At 45.3% G+C, this 22,801-nt stretch overlaps 1 protein-coding gene across 1 annotated transcript in view; it reads right to left on the reverse strand.

Annotated features, from left to right (window-relative positions):
• Nucleotides 1–22,801, reverse strand: part of Syne2 (spectrin repeat containing nuclear envelope protein 2) — a 300,335-nt gene that overhangs the window by 34,576 nt on the left and 242,958 nt on the right. The window contains exons 91-99 of the mRNA XM_057782661.1: nt 20,743–20,897; nt 20,508–20,652; nt 19,813–19,907; nt 18,299–18,533; nt 15,526–15,720; nt 13,775–13,900; nt 7,634–7,789; nt 5,445–5,603; nt 4,356–4,522 (exon numbers count right to left, since the gene is read on the reverse strand). Coding sequence (XP_057638644.1) covers nt 4,356–4,522; nt 5,445–5,603; nt 7,634–7,789; nt 13,775–13,900; nt 15,526–15,720; nt 18,299–18,533; nt 19,813–19,907; nt 20,508–20,652; nt 20,743–20,897 — 1,433 coding nt within the window. The remainder of the gene's footprint in view (nt 1–4,355; nt 4,523–5,444; nt 5,604–7,633; nt 7,790–13,774; nt 13,901–15,525; nt 15,721–18,298; nt 18,534–19,812; nt 19,908–20,507; nt 20,653–20,742; nt 20,898–22,801) is intronic.

A 22,801-nucleotide genomic window follows, 5' to 3' on the forward strand; every position in this document is an offset into this window, starting at 1 on the left:
CTAGGAGTTTCTCCCCGTTTAGTTTGATGTTGGATGTTGGCTGTTGGCTTGCTGTATATTGCCTTTATTATGTTTAGGTATGTTCCTTGTATCCCTGGACCTAAGCAGAGAACTCTCAACAGAGGAATCTAAAATGGCTGAAAGACACTTAAGAAAATGCTCAATATCCTTAGCCATCAGAGAAATGCAAATCAAAACAACTCTGAGATTTCATCTTACACTTGTAAATTCTTACAGGCTAAGATAAAAAACACTGATGACAACTTATTCTGGAGAGGTTGTGGGGAAAAGGGAACACTTCTGCATTGCTGGAGTGAATGCAAGCTGGTACAACCCCTTTGGATGTGTGGCGATTTCTCAGAAAATTAGGAAACAACCTTCCTCAAGACCCAGTAATACCACTTTTGGGTATATATCCAAAGGAAGCTCAATCGTGCCACAAGGACATGTGCTCAACTATGTTCATAGCAGCTTTGTTTGTCATAGCCAGAACCTGGAAACAACCTAAATGCCCCTTGACCAAAGAATGGATAAGGAAAATGTGGTACATTTACACAATGGAGTAGTACATTTACACAGCAGAAAAAAAATGACATCTTGAATTTTTCAGGAAAATGGATGGAGCTAGAAAACATCATTTTGAGTAAGGTAACCCAGACCCAGAAAGACAATTATCACATGTACTCACTCATAAATGGTTTTTAAACATAAAGCAAAGCACCAGCCTACAAATCACAATCCCAGAGAACCTAGACAACAATGAGGATCCTAAGAGAGACATATACATAGATCTAATCTACATGGGAAGTAGAAAAAGACAAGATCTCCTGAGTAAATTGGGAGCATGGGGACCTTGAGGGAGGGTTGAAGGGGAAGGGAGAAGCAGGGAGGGGACCAGAGTAAAATGTAGAGCTCAATAAAAATCAATTAAAAAAAAGAAACCTGTTGTGTTGTACTGAACACCATGCTAAGCCTTCAACTTTAACTTAGATCTACGGTGAAGATCTCATAAGTTTTATTCATTGTGTGCTTCCAACTAGAAGGGTATAGGGTGGCACGGGGGTGGACAACTGTCTGAGTTAAGGTCCTGGTTGCATTGTCAGCTGCCTTGGTTTGGGCAAGTTACTCAACTTCAGCCCTCAGTTTCTTTATCAGTAAAATGGGATGATGGTACCAACCTTTCAGAATTACATTGAAAATTGATGGCTCAGCAAGGAGTTCTTGCCATGTCTACTGACTTGAACCCTGGGATCCACCTAGTGGAAGGAGCCTCCCGCAGGTCGTCCTCGGGCCTCTACCATGTGATGTGGCACACATCGCTAGCCCTCCTCCATCAATAAGTGTACCCAAAAGATCAAGTGACATCATGCATCAAGGCACATTGTTAAGAACTCAGTTGGCAGTCAAGATACTTGCTATTGTTGCCAACTGCTACAGCCAAGAAGGCGGATGAACTCGTAGCTGCTGTTTTCTCTTCTTCCCCCAAGCAACTGGCCAGAGATGGGCAGCCAGCGAGACAGAGAAACCAACAGCCTGCTAACCTCTGCAGTGACATAACTGAAGAAGGCATGCTACTCTCTTCTTCAGAAGCATAAGCTAGGTCTTACTCCTGAATGACCCATGAGCAAGTGTGATATCATCACACCCTTGATTAGTGTCAAGTACCCAAGTTGACGTGGACCATAAAGAAAATGCCAGCAGAGCCACGATTCACCCACCGAAAAGAAATTCTTATTCTCATCCACTAGGATACTGATTCATTCAACAAATACATGGGACAGTGTTCTCAGCCCTGGGAACAATTAATTATTTAAAATTGAATTTATTTTATGTGTGGATGAGAGAGAGGGGGGTGAGAGCCAGCACACATGTGCCACACAACCCGTGTGGAAGCCAGAGGAGAAATCGGTGGAGTGAGTTCTCTCTTTCCACCACTACCTGGCTTCTGGGAGTCGAACTCCTATCATCAGGCTTGCATGAGAAGTACTTTTTACCCAGTGAGAGCCTCCGCGCCCACCTAGCCATGGGAATAAATTTAATGGAATCCTCGGCCTCGTGGAGGAAGGATCTGCTTCCACTTTACAATGAAAATGACAGATTACGAGTCCACAAACAGACTTCTCCGTGCCCTTCTGGGCCTATGTTAAATGAGCACCACTTGTCATGTATCTGAAGAGGGCACAGCAGCTCACGATGTTGTTGGACACATTGGGAAGATTGTAGGCCCATATTTCTATATGGCATGGCAGCCAAGCCATCAAGACATAGGCTACACCTGAGATGGGTCACGTATCCTGCCAGGCAGACTGTCGCTAACCTAACAAAAGGTCAGGATGTTTTGCTCCTTCCTTTGTAATTTGGAGGATGCCTTATAGAGATGCTGATTCAAGCCTACCTATGACAGCTAGGGTACACAGCAGACAGGTAGTTGTGGACTTGACAAAAGGCCATTCACCTGGTTACCTAGGAGACAGAATGCTAATGTATTTCACCCTCAGTTAAGTTTTGGTATAAAGACTGTTTAGAGAATGAACGGGAGAATTTTTCAGGGTGTGAACCCAGGATATCATTAGGGATCTCTGAGAATCTCCCTCCCGATGAAACCATATGAGTCGTGTCTTTATTCCCGTCTCCTCCACACTGGTCCAGAGAGTTTATGTTGGGGTCTGGTAGAGAAATAATTGAGGGTCCGGGCTAGCACCGGATCCTGACAGAAGATTTGGAAACAGGCTTAGAGACTTAGAGCGCACAGGAAAGCCAGCAGGGGCTCAAAACTAAGTCTTGCTACTGTCCTGCTTCTTTTTCAAAGGTAGTTGAGAGAAGCTGAATTCAGTCCTGCCTCATCTTCCAACCGGTTCCCCTGGTCATTCTTCAGGAACTCTGTCACCATTGGGGGACCACAATAGACTCAGGCTTGACTGAGGAGGCCAAATCTGTGGTTGACAGTCAAGGCTCCTATCTCTCTTATACTGTGCCAATGGGGCTTCCTGTCCCTTCCTGGGTGGCTTTTCTTCTGCTCCACAGCCTGCCTGTTTGCTCATAACAAGGGTCTCTCCTACTGCCTGCAGTGGCTCTCGGGAGTTTCAAGCCTTCACTCAGGACCATCTGGGATGGCTCTTGTCTCCGCCCCTCCACTCTCAGAAGATAGGATCTGGACTCCCCGAATGCTCGGCTTTATTGCTGCCAGATAGCCACTCCTATTAATGTAATGGACCCGTCTTACTTCCTGCCCGCTATGCAAACACCACTCAGTCCCTGCCTCTGCTGAGTCGGGCTCACTTATGGTGTCCAGTGATCAGAGAGGTAAAGGATATGACACATCACTAACAGCATCCTATTCTCCCTCCCCAAACCTTAACACGCTCTCCAGGCTCCCCTCTAAGTTCCAAATCATTCGCATGTTCACGCCAGGCACACTGTCCTGTAAAACATGTACCGGGCCGGTGGCAGACAATATTGCACAAATGATCCCCAAATAAAATGTCTCTGAATACCAGGTTGCAATAGAAAAACATGTAGTTTTTGGGGGGTGGGAAGAGGTGGGGGGAGTGCTGTCTTTATATGGAAGACTTGAAAACAAAAGCCATCTAAAAGCTCTGGGCATCACCATTGGTTGTTGAAGGGAGGAAATATCACCAGCTCTATTTTGGACAACATGGCACCGGAGAACAGAGCTTTGATTTGTGGTCACATCTGAGAACAAGATGCTGCTCCAGTTGTCTCCCCCAGGGGACCAGGTGCCCATCAAGGACCTAGCATGGTCACAAAGGATCCCTACCAGTGCGCACTGGGCTCCTGCTGTGGGGGCGTCAAGGACCCCCGGCTGCTACTACACAGAGTGAGGCAGGAACAGGCAGGCATAATTTCATGGGGGGACATACTCATTCCAGCAGAGAGTGACAGTTCCCATGAGACCTCCCCTTTAGGATCTCTTTCCAAACCAAGTTTCCGACTCTTGTTTAAAACAAATCCAGCTGGGCATAGTGGCAAGTACTTTGGCTGCTTGGGAGGCAGAGGAGGGAAGATTGGTTGGAGGTCGGCCTGGGGAACATAGCCAAATCCCGCTCTCAACAATAGCAGCAGCAGCAGCAGCAATCAAAATGGTAGCTCATTCTAGAGTGCTTGTCTAGCATGTTTGTGAGGCCGAATTTAATCCCTAGACACCCTCCATGCACACACATCTAATTCATGTCAAACTTTACTAAAATATCATCTCCAATTATTGTTCAAATCAGAATTCCTACTCCTCTTCCCCGAACTACAAACCTGGATATTTATAACAAACCTGCAGGACGACTGGACTCGGCTAACCAGTCTCTAGAGGTAGACACAAATTATTTTGGACCACTTCTTACCTCGATCCAATGACATCAAAAAGATGCTGCCAGCGGTCGTTGATTTTGCTGAGCTTGTCCTCCATCTCGGCCGCCTTGGCCTTGCTGCTGGCCTTGATTAGCTGCTCGCCCATCTGTTTCAGCTGCAGCTTGCTTTCACTGAACGAGCTTATTTCTTCCATGCAATCCTGGCAGAAACCAAAGCACAAGGCCCGAGCCATCACCACCAGCTCAGTCCTTCTCCAGCCCAGGGCACACGCCGTTCTCTCTTAATGCACTCTTTGGGTTTGTTTTTACTTTATCGGACAGGGTCTCCCACTGAGCTCCAGGCAATACTCCTGCCTCTGCCTCCCAGGTGATGGGATTGCAGGCACGTACTCTCATGCTGGCTACATTAGTGTTAATGCCAAAAAGAAAAAAAAAATCTTATACTTGTCAACATAGTTCTTCGAGGAATGGCTCACACCAGCTAGGTGACTACCAGGTGTTTAAGGCAGTAGTGACTTTATCTCACTGTGTAGGCCAGGCCAGCTCATGATCCTCCTGTCTCAGCCTCCTGAGTGTTGGTGTAGGTAATGTGCCCCCATGCCTGCCTATAGGCACTTTCTTTTTATTTATCCTCACTGTGCTGAGGGTTGAACTTGCGGCTTCATGCACGCAAAGGCAAGAACTCTATCCCCAGGGCTATAAGAACCCCTTGTTTTTTCCTCAAAAATGTGGAGCCGAGACTAAATGGACTCAGCTGAGTCAGCCTGAGGTCCAAGGTTCCCCAGGATTGATGGAGAGGTGTTTTGGGTGGCTGTGCAAAGATGCTCAAAGTCACTTCTGTCACCGAAGCTGGCTTCCTCTTTGACTTGGGTCCCACGTCACAATAACTAGAGAAACCATCGCTGGCTAGTCTTCCCACTGAGGGAAAGCAGCCTTCCTCAGCACCGTGTCCACCTATGACAGTTCACGCTCCCTACCTTTCCCACCTCCTCCTTTGGAAGGACCAAAACCTCTTGAAACATGAATACTGCCATGTGACAATGTGGTACTGTGGCTCCTTGAGCCTGCAAAGGCCCTTGGCCCTCCTCAGTGCACCCACGTGGGCACCCCGCCCCCACTCACCTTCTGTAACTTTTCAATCATCTCTTCAATGCTAATATCCGCTGTCTGTAGAACTTTGTTTTCCATCTGGACCAGCCAGGCACACAATTCCTTGTTTTTTTCATTGAACACGATCCATGAATTGAGCCTGTCTTCAATCTCCTGCTTGCGGATAGCCACCTAGGGATGACATGCATCTTGGTAGCTGAGGCTAGCTGGGAAGGAAAATCCCTTGGCTCCCAAAAAAGTGAGCACCCCCACCCCACCCCACCCCCAAGACTCACAAACCCAAATGAGAATGAGCACTGATGTCATTCACCTTGGTCAGCATCTGTCTCTAAAACCGGTTTCCTTCTCTCAGCACTAACAAAAGATTTTTTCCACCCTTGGTGACTGTCACTAAAAACTAGCAAAAGAGGAAAGGACGGCATCTGCACTCTGTGTGTTTGCTCTGACGAGAGCCCCACCACACAAGAAAGGTTGGGTAAATACAGACGCATAGCTCAACTTTGTTTTCCCTGCTCTTTCAATGTAACACATTTACAGATTGCTACCTCGTAACTTTGTGGCCCAAAACTTTTCCCTTTCAAAAACTGATCAAATCGGTATATCCTGAAGGCCAGTGTTCAGCTTACTTGTTTTGAAAAGTATCATCCATATCACAATATTAAGAAGAAAAGGCAGCCAATCATTAGTAATGCAAATGACCAGAAAACTTAAAAGATGCAAAAGTGTTTGAGTATTTAAACAAACAAAAAATAAAACCCCAAACAATTCATTTAATCTACTTTGCCATTACACACTGTAGCTTTTGTCTGGAAACCATAAAAATGTCACCAAAAACTGGTATGGAGCAAGCAGGCTGACCCCCAAACACCCAGTGTTTGGTTATGCTAACACCAGCCAAGGGGCTTCCCTCCTTTCCTAGAAGGCTACAATTTATCAGTTAAATTTACATCTAGAGAATACAAACCAGCCTTCCTAAATGTACAGCTATTCTCACTTCCTTAAAAATCTTTGAAATCCTAAGGGTTTAAACGGGGCAGTGAAGAGTTCTTTGGTTTTAGTTTTAGCATCCACTTTATAGAAAAGGAAAAGGTGGCTGCAGTCCCCTGAGAGTTTTCTCACCACGTACAAAAGAACCTCTGCTCTTTGCAGTGAGGTCAAGATACCAAATGCCTCCTTCTGTGTCCTGTTCAGCCACATGCGTTTAAAAGGCCCAAAAATCTATCCCTAGAGAAACAAGCATTTTGCTCCCATTCCTCCGGCATCTATTCATTTTTTAGCTTCTAAGAGTCCCGGCATTCTGTGCCAGGATTGAGTCCACAATGCTAACAATTAGGACCATCTGGAGGATGCTCTTTGAGTTTTCTTGACTCTTAGAAGACTTTAAAGATTCTGAGTATTTCCTTTTGCATAAAACATGAATTGGAACAATTTAACAGACACGCAGAGCACACTGTAACTACTAAAACTGAGTTTTTTTAATAAAGTATTTTTACTTCAAAATGTAATTAAAAGCATCTTTAGAACACAGGTATTTACAAACATCAAATTCACTCACACATGCTCACGCACATGCACAAACAAAATAATAAGATTAAGGAATTAACTTTTCCTGAGAATTATGTATCCTTAAAACAAGGATCTTTAAGATTAATTGAGCCCTTTAATTCCACCTTGATCCTGCCACAGACTTGAACTGTGTAATACTCCAAGCACAATTCCAGTCTTATCCTGTAGAAGCTGAGGGCCTTAGGCTACAGTCCATCACTTCAGAGTTTAAAAACCAGCTCCTAGGACCAACCATCTGACTGCAGAAAAGGCTGGCTCTCAGATAGCCCCTCCCAGCCTGTGGGCATCGAGGTTCTGGTGTTTGGCCTAGGGGAGGGGTCTCTGATTCGCACTGCAAGCCACTAGGCAAAATCACTGCCAGCAGGACCCTTGCTTACCTCCCAGCTTAAGCTGATCTCAAAAACAAAAAACCCAAAACAACTCAGTATAAGTGTGCAAGCTGTTTCGTGAACCCCGTTGAGACAAAGAGGTCAAATCTCTTAAAACGGGTTGCTACCTCCTAACGGAACCAGCGGGGGCACAGGGGTCCCAGGGCCATAGGGCCTCCGCTTCAACAAGTCTGGATCCTTTCCTTCGGCTTTGGGACACTTCAGTCAACTCCCCTCAGCCCCGCACTTTGAAGCTGGCTGACTTACTCTCAGGCAGAGATCCTCCCATTGTCTGTGTAGAAGCTCAATCTGCTCCTTCAGAACCGTCACGTCCTCCGCCAGGATGTGCCGGCTCAAGTCCGCCTTCATAGTTTGAAGCTCTTTCAAGTTGTACGTCCAGTTAGCAAGAGGCTTCTCGACTTCCTGCATTTAAACACAAGGAGAAGTGGGGGGAAAGCGCCTACAGTTCCAGCCGCTGCTCTTTCCAAACCTGTAGGCTAATCCTTTGATTAGGCTCTGGGGGAGGGGAGCCGGGGAAGGGGAGGGACCTTCGGAATGAGAAACAGCCGCTACCGCGGTCCTGCCAGGCAGCCTACAGTCACCTTTCTCTCTGGGGACACAGCCTTAGCTCTTCAAGCCTCTTCCTTCAGGTGGCGGGAGTTTAAGAAAGTCATTCTGTTGGAAAGTCATCCAGGCCCTTTACTGAGGGTGTCGTGTAAGAAGGGCAAGATCTGCACACATTTCTGGATTGAGATCCAGAGGCTATGTTAGGAGGTAGGTCACAGCAAGTGTGATTTCTTACTTTCCGAATGCATGGGTGCGTGCACCACTAACATGGGGGCCATCATACAACACCCACTTCTGTTTGGAAGGAGTTATTTTTGATTTTCTGAAGAACAGAAGGAAAAATTGCTTGCTGATAAATGACAGAGATTAGTTAGCAGATAGTTTCCTATATCATTCATTCATTCATTCATTCATTCATTCATTTATATGCAGCTCAAACCTAGGGCCTCACACTAGCTAGGCAAAGACTCCCACGAGCTACCCTGTCAGCTCCAACTAGTTTATGAAATGAAGTAGTTTTCAGATCTAACAAATCAAAGCAATTAATCAAGAAAATCCTTTTCACCACCAAGGAAGTGAAAGGAAACAGCCCAAACACTCCCAAGTCTATCAGGTTTTAACTGTATTTAGGGTTACTTATCCATGGTGCCTTTTCCAGGCCTTCCGTTCCTGCCCTTCAGTTGACATCGGAAGGAAGATACTGTGTCACTTAGGCCAGAAATCAGTCTAAAGAGTGGCCACAGTAGTGAGGTGCTAATTCTGATGGATGGCTGTTCAGTGCTCCATGAACTACATGGCATGACCTCATTCATCACTTGCTAACCTTCTCTATGTTTTATAAACTGGCCCAGAGGAACCTTGCCAAGTTTATCTTCAGTCCGATAAAGGTTTGTATTGTAAAAATGCCTGTAAGAGTCCAGTTACCCCTATAGAGCATGATGTAAAACTTCAAGTTGTTGGTCCATAGCAGCATATTGCCAGGCTTCATTCAGCTGGTTCCCTATAGCAACAGGGCAGCAGAAGACTTTTCCTATGGTCTTAGTTGACAGTGAAACTGCTGAATCCCGTTTTTCTGCACTACCATTTGAACTACAAGGAATGGGTAGATGCTTGGTCAAGCGCTTGCTGTGGAAGGGAGCATGAGGGAGGATCCCAGCTGGCCTCGACATCCATGTGAAAAGCCAGGCATGGCGGTGCATGCCTCACAGTGCCAAGAAGAATCCCTGGGGCTGGCTATCCACCAAGTCTGGCTGAATCAGTGAGCTCCCCGGTTCCACGAGAGACCCTGCCTCACACAAAATAGGATAAAATAGAGAGCAACTGAAGATGGCATTCAACATTGACCTCTGGTCTCCCCGTACACACATGCGTATCAGTGCACGCGTGCATGCACACACACGCATGCTCACACACACACACGGATATATATATACACGCATACACAGAAAGGGGAAAATGATGAATACACACTCATATGCTTGAACATGGATAAAGAATGAGTCTCGGGAAGAGCATACAACAAATTAGTCACATCAATTGTTTCTGTGGTAAGGAACGAATAGGGAAAAATTTTAATATGCGTCTTATGAGCCTTCTGAATTTAAAACCATGTGACTACATTATTCAAAAACTTATTTTAAAATTAAAACTGTCCCAATGAGTTGATCTTTCAACAAGTCCAGATGTCCACTGTAGCAATTTTTATAGTAGACTAGAGAGAGTCTATGAAAACTTTATAGCTAGATAATATACACGCCAGCTGACCGTCCCTTATTCGAAACACTTGGAACTAGAAGGGCTTCATATTTCAGTTTTGGGTTTTTTGAAGTAGGGATGCTCAGTGTCTGTGTGTGTGTGTGTGTGTGTGTGTCTTGTGCTGTTATTCCCCACATGAACCTGGCTATGATAGGATGTAGCTCTATGAGGAAAGTAGGGCTCAGACTGGCTGAGTGGCTCACAACTCTTCTGAGATGATAGCCACCATCTGAGACAGCCCTCCAGTTACTTGGGAATCATTTGGACTAGACAAGCCGCCAGTTACTTGGGACCCCTTTGGATTAGACAATTCTCCGGTTACTTGGAATTGGTTTGGAATATGGCACGGCTTGGATGAATCTGTGGATCTCTGCCACGACTGTTTCCACGGATAAATGGGGCTGAGCCGACAAAAGCCACAGACTGCTGGAAGCTGAGGAGTGTGACATTTGGGGAAAAGGTTTCTATCTCACGGTTGGCCCAGGTGTCTAGACTTTACGGAAGGAAATTCCTGCGCATCAAGGGAGAGCGACTTTGCATTCTCTCACTTGTTATTCACATCTTGATCTAAACTCGATGTAGCCCAGTATGGCTTTAAACTCTCTATGCAGCTGACCCTAAGCCTTAATCCCCAATCTTTCTGCCTCTCCTCCCATACCCTACTACTGATAGTTTGATATTAAAGCCAAGGAAAGGGAGAAGAGACCTGCGGAACAAATGTTGTATGTTACTTTGATATCTTTCATGGGCCTATTAAATAAGCAGGCTCTGGGAAGTTACACAGTTAGTCATAGGAATACACTTCAAAGTGAACTTTCACTTAAAACATATGCAAACAATTCCTGAACAAATCAAGATGCGAGTTCAAAAAGCAAAGCTTAGAGACATCTAGGGGGAGACAGAAAAGTGTATTTGATGTGTTACAGATAAGTGATTTTCTAAAAAAAAGGTGGGGGCACAATCATATAGGAAAATATTCACACATTCGTCTATATTAAAGTCACACAAAATTGCTGGGTAATGATGGCAAGTAATTGTAATGCCAGCTCTGGCAGGTAGGAGGAAGATCAAGAGTTTGATACTAGCCTAGGCTATATAGCAAAACCCTGTCTCAAACAAACAAATGAAGGCAAGACCATAAACCAGAAGTCCCACACAAAACTACAAAATCTGTTGCTCACTATGAAAGTTTGAATAGGAGTGGCTCCCACAGACTTATGTATTTGAGTACTTGGTCCATAGGAAGTGGCACAATTGGGAGGTGTGGCCTTGTTGAAATAGGTGTGGCTTTGTTGGAGGAAGTGTGTCACTAGGGGGTGGGCTTTGAGGTCCCAGTTCACTTCCTGCTGCCTATGGCTCAAGATGTAGAACTCTCAGCTTGTTTTCCGGTACCATATCAGCCTGTGTGCTGCCATCCTTCCTGCCATGATGACAATGAACTAGATCTCTGAACTGTAAGCCATTCCCAATTAAATGTTTTCCTTTATAAGAGTTGCTGTGGTCTGAGAACATGGCCCACACAGAATCAATCAACCAGGACTCATGGGAGCTCACAGAGATCAGGGAGTCCCCTAGGGGGTCCAACCTAGGTTCTCTGCCTAAATGTTATGGCTGAGTGGCACGGGTTCTTTGGGATTCCTGGCAGTGGGAATGGGGGTGGTCGCTGACTCTTTTGTCTGCTTATGGGACTCCTTTCTTCCAACTGGGTTGTCTTGTCCAGTCTTGATGTGATGGTATCTGCCTGGTCTTACTGTAGCTTGTTACGCTATATTTGTTTGATGTCTGTTTTGAAGGGAGACAGAGGGGACATGGATCTGGGGAAAGGGGAGGCTGCAGTCAGGATGTAATATAGGAGAGAAGAAGAAAGGAGGAGTAGGACTTGTTGCTGTGGTCATGGTGGTCTCTTCACAGCAATAAAACCCTAAGGCACTCACCAGTGACATAAAAAAATTTTTTTAAGAAAGAAAAAATGAGCTGTTTGGTAGAAGACATTTATAAGTATGTACTTAACAGATATGTGGTATTAAGAATAAGTCACTTGTTCCAATCAAGGTGGCAAACAACCAAACGCAAAAGTCGGGGGGAAATAGCAAAAGGCAGTTCACAGAGAGCTGACTTGATGGGGCAACGGACAGGAAGAAAAGTTCAACTGCCAGACTACACCCCAGACTAACAAAGGCTGAAAAGCATCTAATGTCAACAGGCGCGGAAGGACAGATGGACTCTGTTCATACTGTGTGGACTGACAGCTGAGGGAACGAAGCAGCAAGGGGAACCAAGGATTGCTGACACCAAACGACGGGAATGTTGCATCGGACATGCTACACAGTATGGGCTCCTTTAAGGAGTTTAGGACCAGAAGGCAGCACTCCTAGTATTCCCATGAGAATAATATAACTATTATTAAAACAATAAATAAATGATAAAGTATTGGCTGGTGAACAGCAGGGTCAGTTTTGTGGAGACCACCAGGAAGTGCAAATACAGCAGGAATTTAGAGTTTCATGTCTTTACCCCGGTGATGACAGCAATGGCTGTTTATTGTGTTTTTTGTTTCCTTGGGATACTGGGGAGGGAGCTAGAGCCTTGTATGCGCTAAGAGCACTCTGCCACTGAGGGATAGCTGTAGCCCTTTGTCCTGTTACTAATTTTACATTAGTAATTAATTTTGAGAGAGGGTCTCGCCTAGCTTAGGCTGGCCTAGAACTTGCTGTGGAGTCAAGGATGAGGCTGACCTTCTGGTCTTCCTGCCTCCACCTCCCAAGTGCTGAGACTCATCACAGGAGTGACCTACAATGCCCAGCCAGCCTTTATGCCATTTGTTACGGCTTTGAAAGTACATTAGGAAATTTTTATGACAAAGAGAAAATGTACACAGGATGAAAGACACTACTTTCTGACGCAGATTCCAGTATAAGACAATATATGTTGGGGCTGGAGAGATGGCTCAGAGGTTAAGAGCACTGGCTACTTTTCCAGAGGTCCTGAGTTCAATTCCCAGCAACCACAAGGTGGCTTATAACCATCTGGGATCTGATGCCCTCTTCTGGTTTAAAGGTGTACATGTAGGTAGAACACTCATATACAGAAAATAAATAAATTTTTAAAAGACCATATATTTCTTTCTACTTTTTTTTAAATAATTCAATCCCTAGTTCCTGAAGGAAGAAAAAATTAAGAAATCATTCCAAAGGATTCAGAAAAAAAATCTCTTAAATACCAAACCTGCGGACAAAAAAAGAGACACAGAGGTTCCTGCCCTGATGTTCAGTGATCCTAGTTACTATCTATAACTCTTCATCTTCTACAGAGACCTCTGACATTCACGAACATTTGCTAATTAGGGATTTATATGTTATACTTAACCAAAGACCTCAACTCTGCTGGTTTTCCAGGTGAGTTTTTAAGTCATACCTCACTCTTACTTCAAAGACAAGGTCAGGATAAACAGTTTTTCCTTTGTCTTTTTTTTTTTTTTTTTTGAGTGCAGTCAGGGTCAGGAACATGGCTCAATGGGTAAAAGCTCTTACTCCGGAAGTCTGATGACTCAAGTTCAGATCCCTGGACTCACGTGAAAGTCAGACACAGTGGCACATGTCTGTAATCCCACCACTCCTACAGATGGTGAGATGGGGTACAGAGATAGGGGAATCCCCCAGAAGCTCGCTGGCTAGCTAGCCTGGAGTTCTTAGCAAAAGAACAAACAGTACGAGACACGCTGCATCAAACGTGATGGAGGCTGCAGACTGACGCCCAAGGCTGTTGTCTGACCTCCAGACAACACGCGCACACACATTCACAAATCAATTAAAATCTTATATCACAGAGAAGAAACAGACAGAGGACACGAAGGAGAATTGCCCCAGGAGCCTGTGATGTACAGTTCGCTTCGCAAAAGCTTTTCTCATCTTTAATCAATGACCATATGATCTAACATCGATTCTCACACCTTAAGAGACCGGAATGACGGCTTTTCCAACTGATCAGAAAACTCAGCTTTATCACAGAGAGAGAGGCAGGCAAACACTTTAAGCGCCCAGAAGGCCGCTGTGTGATTATCTTGGTCACTGGCTCAGACATCAATACCTTAATCAGCTCCTTTTCTCTGTGGAGGTCCTCGTGAAGTTCGGGGAGAGGATTTCTGCTTTGTGCTTTCAGGACTTGCAGCCTGCTTTGCAGCTCCTTGATTTTCTTTTCACACTGGTCCCAGGTCTGTGTGAAAACAGCATTGAAACCGGTAAGTCCTTGGCTCTCCAGACTGAACTACAGAACAGACCCGCCGCTCATTTAATGCACACGCTCTTTTAGGTTGGTTTGGAGAAGCCACCCAGAAATCGGTTCCTGCCTTGTGCAGACTGACCTGAAGGGAGACGTGGGACATAATCACTGGGACGAATTGGTTTGGAAGTATCTCCCTTCATCTTTCTGATCTATTATATCACTTTTGGATATGTCCACGTCAAAGAAGCTACTGTAAGGATTGAGTTTTAGCACCTACATCTTCAGTGTGCGTCCCAATAGCAGAGCTGGGCAAAGCACACTGGCATTCCCCCATTGTTTATTTCTTCTGGGTCACCCCCTTGGTCTCTTCTGATGCCTGGCTTTAGCCAACCTTTCACCTTGCAGCCCCCCTCTCCGGCTGCTGCCTTCTGCTTAAAAGACTTTGAGGTTTGCAAAGAGTTTTCAAGTTGTATCTGCTCCGCTAGCTCACGCATGTCACGTACCCCACAGAACAAAACTCACACACCCTGTTCACAGCACAGGCGCTCCGACCAGCTCACAGACATTTACTACCGACTTAGAAAGACCATTCTGTTATCCGTTTTCAGTGCACGCAACAGATTAGAGGGATGCCAGGAATACGCACAGACACAAAACAAAAACAGCTTAATATTTTGGCAAGAAAATAAAAACTGCATTTGAAATCCAAGAGCATTGTGGTGTTTGGTCATTAAGTTTAACACAGTTCAGTCCTTTAGAACACTTGGTATTCTGGCAAAACCAAAACAAAACAAAAACAAGCCAGCCAACCAAACAGACCAAAACCAAGATTTTCCTACTAATGACTCAAAACCTTTCCATTCTTAAACCCATAGTGATCGATTACCCAAGAAACTCCCGTCTGTGGAAGAGTGCGTTCATTCTCTGGTGACAGCAGAGAAACACAGAACATCTGTGCTTATTCTCATGTGTCCTACCCAGGGTGGAGCCTAAGTGCAGTGTTAGCTTCATGTACTGAACATCCAGTGAACATGAATGTTTCATGTCTCAGCAAACTGTTCTTACACGTATTTATTTACTTAGTGTGTGAGATGGGTGTGCCACAGTACATGATGGGATCAGAGGGCATTTTGCAGGAGTTGGTTCTCTCTTTCCACCATGTGTTTTCCAGGGATTGAACTCAGGTCGTAGGCTTGGCACCAAGTAGCTTTACCCACTGAGCCATCCCACTGGCCCAAAGTAAATACCTTCATAGCATCTTAAGTGTTTACATTTGCAACACTTTGTTTTTCCCATACAGCTATTATTTTATTAACAGTAGTAACTGCCATGAATCATATATATTGGCAGGAAATGACTTTCATTGGAAAATTCAGAATACCAGATTTTTTTTTTTTTTTTTTTTTTCCAGACAGAGTTTCTCAGCGTAGCCTTGGCTGTCCTGGAACTCGCTCTTGTAGACCAGGCTGACATGGAACTCACAGAAATCCTCTGTCTCCCGAGTGCTGGGATTAAAGGGCTGTACCACCACTTGGCAGAATACCAGAGTTTTAAAAACCATTCTTGTCGCAAGGCCAACAAGAATCATATGTAGTATATTACAATGTCACACTGACCTCGGCTGTGGTCTGGAGCTGGCTGATCATCTCTCCCAGGCTGAGCTCAGTGTCCTTCCAGGTGTCCTGAAGCTTGCTGACTTGTCTGTCAATGAACTCTTTACTTTCCAGGCTGGGTGTGTTCCGTAATTTCTCCCCGGCCTCCAAGGCCAGCTCATAGGTGGTTCGCCGCCTCTGAACATGGATCTCTTTGTTCTAAAAAAGAAAAGAGGGTTTGCCTTAAGCCTCTGGGGTGATGAGAATATGACGGTGGATTTCCCTCAGAGCTTTTCTGAAATATTAAATTTTACACAAATTAGGCAGATCTGTACAGAATGTACGTGGAGGATGAGGCCATGCACGAACATACTCCCATCAAAAGCTGCTGCTGAACTCTGAGTAGGTCTATACTCCCGGATGAGGCGGCCATAGACTAGTAACAGTTAAGACTCTTAGTAGAATGAAAGACTGGAAGCTTAGAGAAATTAAAAATAACAGCAAAAAAAAAAAAAAAAAAAACCCCATGTATTTAGGGTGCTGGAGCAATGGTTCAGTGGTTAAGAGCACTGACTGCTCTTCCAGAGGACCCTGGTTCAATTCCCAGCCCCCACATGATGGCTCACAATTGTCTGTAACTCTAGTACCAGGGGACAGAACACCCTCTTCTGGTCTGTGGGGGCACCACACAGTGTACAAACGTACATGTAGGGAAAAAGACACACACACAACACACATGCATGCACACACACACGTATATTTCTCTTTATAGAATGAAAATCTACAAGGCAAGAGGGATCCCAGAGCGTTAGGAGAATGATTAGTCTCTGGACTGAAATCATTATACAGGTTATCACCAGGGTAACTCAGAAGAACAGAGCACACACATTATACTAGGGAAATAGGAACGAGATCACAGGAGAAGGAACACCTCAAAGGCACACAGTGAAACTTATGACACATACTGATCAATAGATGAAAGAACAATGCAAACATTTGATCTGAATATGACATAGGCTTACCGCAGATTGGAGCGGGCTATCCAACACACACACACACACACACACACACACACACGGAGAAATTCTTCTAGCTGGTTCGCACTTCTGAAAAGAGCAGAGTACCGCTCCATTCAGCTCCTCAGACAGGAGGCCTGTCCTCTTCTGGTCCTTCTTGACTTGGCTAGTGGCATGTGATTTATGAAGATGCACTGGTACAAACCTTAGACTCTTCACTGACTTGTTTTTTTTTGTGTGTGTGTGTGTGTGTATGTGTGTGTGTGTTTGTAACATCCAGACCATGTCCCAAATCTTTGTGGGGTTGTTCGTTTCTCATCATGCAGGCCTCAATTTAAATGCCACAGTCCCAGAGAGCACCCAGATCTACAGCAGCGACCAGCTCCTCTGTTAAGTATCTATACATGGTGATTATCAGTGGGTATTTTCCTGTTCATTTGCCTGAATGTGTTCACGAGAGCAGGAGTCTTATCCTCCTTTCACCGATGAGAACAGAGACCAGCCCAGAGGCGGCACTCGGTAAATATTTGATGACCAGATAAGTGAATAAGGCCAGCCCAGCATGTCGGGGGTGGTGATGTGTCATTTGGCTGTATCTCTAGTAGAGAGCGGTTCCCTCTAGTAGGGAGGGAATGCATTCAATAACTTACTATAATCCTATGCACACGAAACAGCTTTTCTTTAATATTTTTTTTGATTTATTTATAGAATGTATGTTGGGACAGGGTGCATCTGGAGGTCAAGGGACAACTTATGGGAACCAGTTCATTTCTTTTATCACGGGTGCTCCAGGGATGGCTTGGCTATAGTCACCTTTTCTCACGGATCCATCTTGCCAGTCCCTAAACCCTTACTGTCGCACACTTGGCTGTCTGAATTTGCTCTTGAAGAGCCAGCACTCTTCCACCTGGCACTATACCTCTGACTACCTTATACATCTGCCAGTACGGAAGCGTCTAGGTGGTGTGACCCCATCACCGTGGACTTCTCCCATTCTACCTACCCATCTGCAAGCTCTTCCCACATGCTCGAGATGACATCTCTATTTCTGACTGTACAAGACTAGGGACCAGGCTATGGGTGGCCATTCCTAGCTGGCCTTCCATTGCAAAGAACGTATTTGGGTCATAAGAGAAAACACTAGACCTCAGGGGGCTGGGAGAGATGGTTCAGTGCTTAAGAGTACAAACTGCTCTTTCAGAAGACCAGAGTCCAGTTCCCGTCACCCATATATGGCTCACAACCCCCTGTAACACCAGCTCCAGGGGATCCAACACCTCTGGCCATTTCCGGTACCTGCACTCACATACACATGCCCACACATGATTAAAAATAATAAAACTCAAATAAAACCAAAGCCCCCTCCTCCACGCCCCGCCAACCTCTGTGCTTTTCACCTCATGGTGGTTTGAATAGGAATGGCCCCCATAGAGTCCTGTGTTTAAATACTTGACCCATAGGGAGTGGTACTATTAGGAGGTGTAGCCTTGTTGGAGGAAGTGTGTCACTGTGGGAACGGGCTTTGAGGTCACAGATAAGCTCAAGCTATGGCCAGTACAGTCTGTCTGTAGCCTGAAGCTGTAGAACTCTCAGCTTCTTCTCCAGCACCATATCTGCCTGTGTGCTACCATGTCCTGCCATGAAGACAATGAACTGAACCTACGAAACTGTAAGCCAGTCCCAGTGAATCGCTTTCCTTTATAAGGGTTGCTGTGGTCCTGGCGTCTCTTCACAGCAATAGAAACCCTCGCTCAGACACTCCCACACTGTGCGTCTATTACCTTCAGCTCATGGATGAGGCGTCTGGTTTGGCAGAGGCTGTGACGGTCCTGCTCCTTCACGGCAGACAGGAGGTGGCCGGTGTCAGTGAGGAAACGGAGTAAGTCCTCCACAGAGGTGGTGAAGAACTGCCACTGTGCCACCTGCCTGTCGATGTCACGCTTCCTCTGCTGGACACCCAGGGCAGCGCTCTGCCATCCATCTGAGAGCTTTGAGACTTCGGAGACAAATTCTGGCCTAGGAGAAACGGATGGTGAGAGAGTCCCAACACGGACAGGTAGGAAAGGAAACCAGTGAGGACAGACAGAAGTCTGCATGCACAACTCACGTGAGACCACAGCGCCATGAAACCTGAACCCTCTCTTAAGTACAGTGAGGGTGTGATGTCACAGGGGGACCTAGCCTGATGTTTGGTCAGCACCCGGGGAAGCATTCCCTTAAACACACTGAGCTATCTTAACATACAGGATGCCCGATCTTCCTGGGAATCTAGGAACTGGACCAATGGAAAAAGCATAAAAAGGCGGGTGTTGGGTCATACACCAGAGTACTTTACATAACCAAACACCCAAGAGTGAGCCGCACCATGGTCACCCAACTAGCTCTTCTCAGGTGAACAAAACCACTCACATGAGACGTGAGGCCGTTCTCTATCATGGGAAAGTCCCACTTGTCATAATAAGCAGTCAAAATAGCTTACTGTGCCGGACCGGGCCTGCGTGTATCCCTCGAGGACTGTGAAGACACAGGCTATGTGAAAGAAGATTCGGAGGGCAGGGAAATGATAACCTATCAGGGTACTCAGAGATTCAAACAGCTGGGCCACCTCTGGATTCTGGCCATGTCAATTAGCTCCATGAGCAATGGTTCAGCTTGCTCAGCAGGCTGGCCTCAGGGCTCTGCCTAGCCTGCCTGCTGCTGCCCACTGACTCCATCTTGGATGCCTGGGGAGACAGTTCTCCTCTTATGGCTATGACACAGCTTCGTGCTTGGGATAGCTAATGGCACCTTACAACTCATTGTCCAATAACAAAACCTCGCTGGTGAGATGGGAAAGAGAAGGGTAACACAGACACATCATTCAAAACTTAGTTAATATGCTCTGGGAGCGGCCCTTCCCAGAAGCCTCTGCGCTGCCAACCTCATCCACTTCCAACAGGACAAGGCACCATTAATATTTATATGACCATGAGGCACAACCCTGTCCTGATGCGTAGGAAGAAGCCGGTTCCATGGTGAGGCCACAGGGCACAGATGTAGTCAAGAGTTACATGTTGACTATTAGAAGGATTAGACAAAAACCTACGGTGCCTCTTGTGGAGAGCCGTAAGAGAGGTGACCCAAGGCTCCACACATGAGCAAAGACAAGGATGCAAAGGCTAATTCATTACCCCGAGAGATGAGAACTCATCATAGCATTATATCAATTGATTAAAACGCCACGCAGCACCCCTAATCACGTGCAAAGGCTGGGGTCAGAACGCCTGTCCTGCCTCTAGAATCCCACACAGCTTACCTGATCTCGGTTTCTGCTGTGTCCAGGAGCTGTAAGGACTGGGCCACATAAGCATCAGCAACTGTCTGGTTGATAGAAACTTCAGCTTCCAACAGCTGTTTACAGACCAAAACAGAAAATATCAGTTGACAGAATTCATTGTTAGGAATCTGGAACTTAATGCTTCCTAGTAAAGCTCTCAGAAGATCTGTGAATACTTTTCAAGTTACTGGATATCAACTGCAAAACTGTTTAACCATCATTTTAATATTATTTAGGTATTTATCATCATCATCATCATTATTATTTTGCTTTTTTGAGATAGGGGTTCTCTGCTTGTTTTTGTTTGTGTTTTGGTTGTTTTTTTCTTCTTTTTTCATTTTTTTGAGGCAGAGTTTCTCTATAGCTTTAGATCCTGTCCTGGAACTAGCTCTTGTAGACCAGGCTGGCCTTGAACTCACTGAGATCCTCCTGCCTCTGCCTTCTGAGTGCTGGGATTAAAGGCATGCTACACCACCTCCCAGCATATATTAATGATTTATGCACATAATACTGAAAAAATCAGACCTGGTAATAGTAGCTATGCCTAAATGCCTATGATCATTGGAGGATAATTAAAATTTTTTTTTAGAGACAGGAACTCCTTTGTTTCATTTGAGTATCTTTGCCCAGCTTTCTGTCCCAGGGTGAGCAGCTGAAGAACGGCAGAGGTTTACCTCATAGGTTTTCTGTTGCTCCCGGAGAGCTGGGAGGCTGTGGGCGACGTTCACGGCAAGTGCTTCTTTCACCTTCTCCAGAAGCTGGATCCATTTCTCACAGTAATGAAGGAAGTTTTCATTCAACCCATTTCCCTGAAGTTTGCTAGAAAGATTCGAAAACACACAAAACCGAGCCTTATAATGATGTTAATTCTACCTTCCCTGAAGCCGTGGTAGGGAGGGGTGTTCTGACCTGCAGTGGTCCACCACTGTGGCCGTTGCCCGGACCCACTGCCGGTTCACATTTTGTAATGTTTTTATTGTTATGTCACTGAGGGGGAGCCGTAGGCTCTCTTCATTCAAACGTTCAATGTCAGGTGACTGAGCTGTCAGTACCAGTACATGGCTCTGTGAAAAAAAAAAAAAAGTACAGATAAAACGTCTACATGATGAGATGTCCTCCTTATCGTAAAGATGAGGGAAAACGGGCTGAATAGGAAATACAACTTACATATAGTCAAACAGTTAGAGCTAGAACTGGGTCCAAACTTAAATTTCTCAGTGGTGTTCCTATCTGTGGACAACAGCCTGTATATATGGCATGGTGGCTACTCTGACCTGTCAACTTTTTTTTTTCAAATAATATTTTATTTAGTCTTTTATTTTTTTTTAGATTTATTATGTATACAGTGTTTTGTCTGTCTGTATGCTTGCTGGCCAGAAGAGGGAACCAGATCTCATTACAGATGGCTGTGAGCCACCATGTGGTTGCTGGGAATTGAACTCAGGACCTCTGGAAGAGCAGTCAGTGCTCTTAACCTCTGAGCCATCTCTCCAGCCCCTGACCTGTCAACTTTGACAAGATTCAGAATCAACTAGGAGAAACATCCTCAGGAATGTCTGTCAAGGTGACTTCAGGGAGATTTAACTGAGCTCTTGGAAGGTACCATCCTATGGGGTGGGAGGCATGCCTGAGCAAAAAGGGAAAGAGAAGCAACCAGCCGAGTGCCACCGCTCATCTTTCTCTGGTTCCTGACTATGGGCGTGGTGTGTCAGACCACCTCACACTCCCACCCGAGCGTGCCCTCCCTACCATGATGGACTGTGGGCCCTAAAGCCATCAGACAGAATAACCCTCCTTCTTTGTGAAACCTCTGCTATTATTGGGTGTGTGCATGCGTGATATCAGAGGGCTCCTCTGTGGAACTGGCTCTCTCCTCCAACCTGTATGTGGGCTCCACCTGCAGAGCCACCTTGCTGGTCTCCAAACCCTTCACAAGTTGCCTTTGCCAGGAATTCTGTCAGAGCCATGAGAAAAGTAATACACAGGAGCAGTACCTAAGCAGCTCAAGAAGTAGGGAGGGACACTAAATTCTGTCTTTGAGGAAGACTGAAAATGAGGGTTTTTGTTTTGTTTTGTTAAGAACAATTCTGGACCTCCGAGCCCTATATAACCTGCCAAGAAGGTGACCTTCAGCAGGTCGCAGAGTACCTACACATCTTATGAAAATCTGATCCTAGCTGAGTGTGGTGCTTAAACCAGACTTCAAGGAAACATTCGACCCATATTTTCTTAGAGTGTGAAGTCAAAGAAAGAAGATTCATCAAAACACTAATTTTAAGAAGCTATTCCAGGAACAGCCTCTAGGTCAACAATATCTCTACAGTAAACACATACTGTATCTACGCTCGCTCTCGAACTCCGCTGTCACAGTCTAGGTCAGGAACAACGTCTTTGGGTTTTAGCTTTGTGGCCCATCTTGTCTGGAAAGCAACCACTCAACGCCGTCCTCACAGCACAGAACCCTCAGGGGAAGGGTGACTGGGCTTAAATACAATTTTGTTTACAAAATTAAAAGGTGGCCTGGGTTTGGACAACATGCGGTCACTGCTAATTCCTCACTAAGGTTATAAATACTGATCTTTGGGTGTCTGCAGGGTCCAGGATTCATTAGTTCCTTTGTTTATCTTGCATTAATTATATAAAACTCACTAAGGTGATTAAAAAGAAAAAAAACGCCCAATTTCAATTGAATATTTTATATTTGATCTTCAAACCACCCCCTCCAAATCCAATTAATCACAACAGAGACTTCCTTGAATATGTGGGTTCAATGAAGCTGGTTCATAATGATCACAAGATAAAAACACCTATAGACAGTACATACATATTAATAACACCGCTATACTAATAATTGATTAGTGAAACAGAGCGGGATGAAAGGGAAGTGAAGGACTGAGCTCATGAATTAATCAGGGCACAGATGAAAGGGAAGTGAACGGCTGAGCTCGTGAGCTAGGGTGTGAGCAGA

This window comes from Chionomys nivalis, chromosome 10 (assembly GCF_950005125.1).
Source record: "Chionomys nivalis chromosome 10, mChiNiv1.1, whole genome shotgun sequence".
NCBI lineage: Eukaryota > Metazoa > Chordata > Mammalia > Rodentia > Cricetidae > Chionomys > Chionomys nivalis.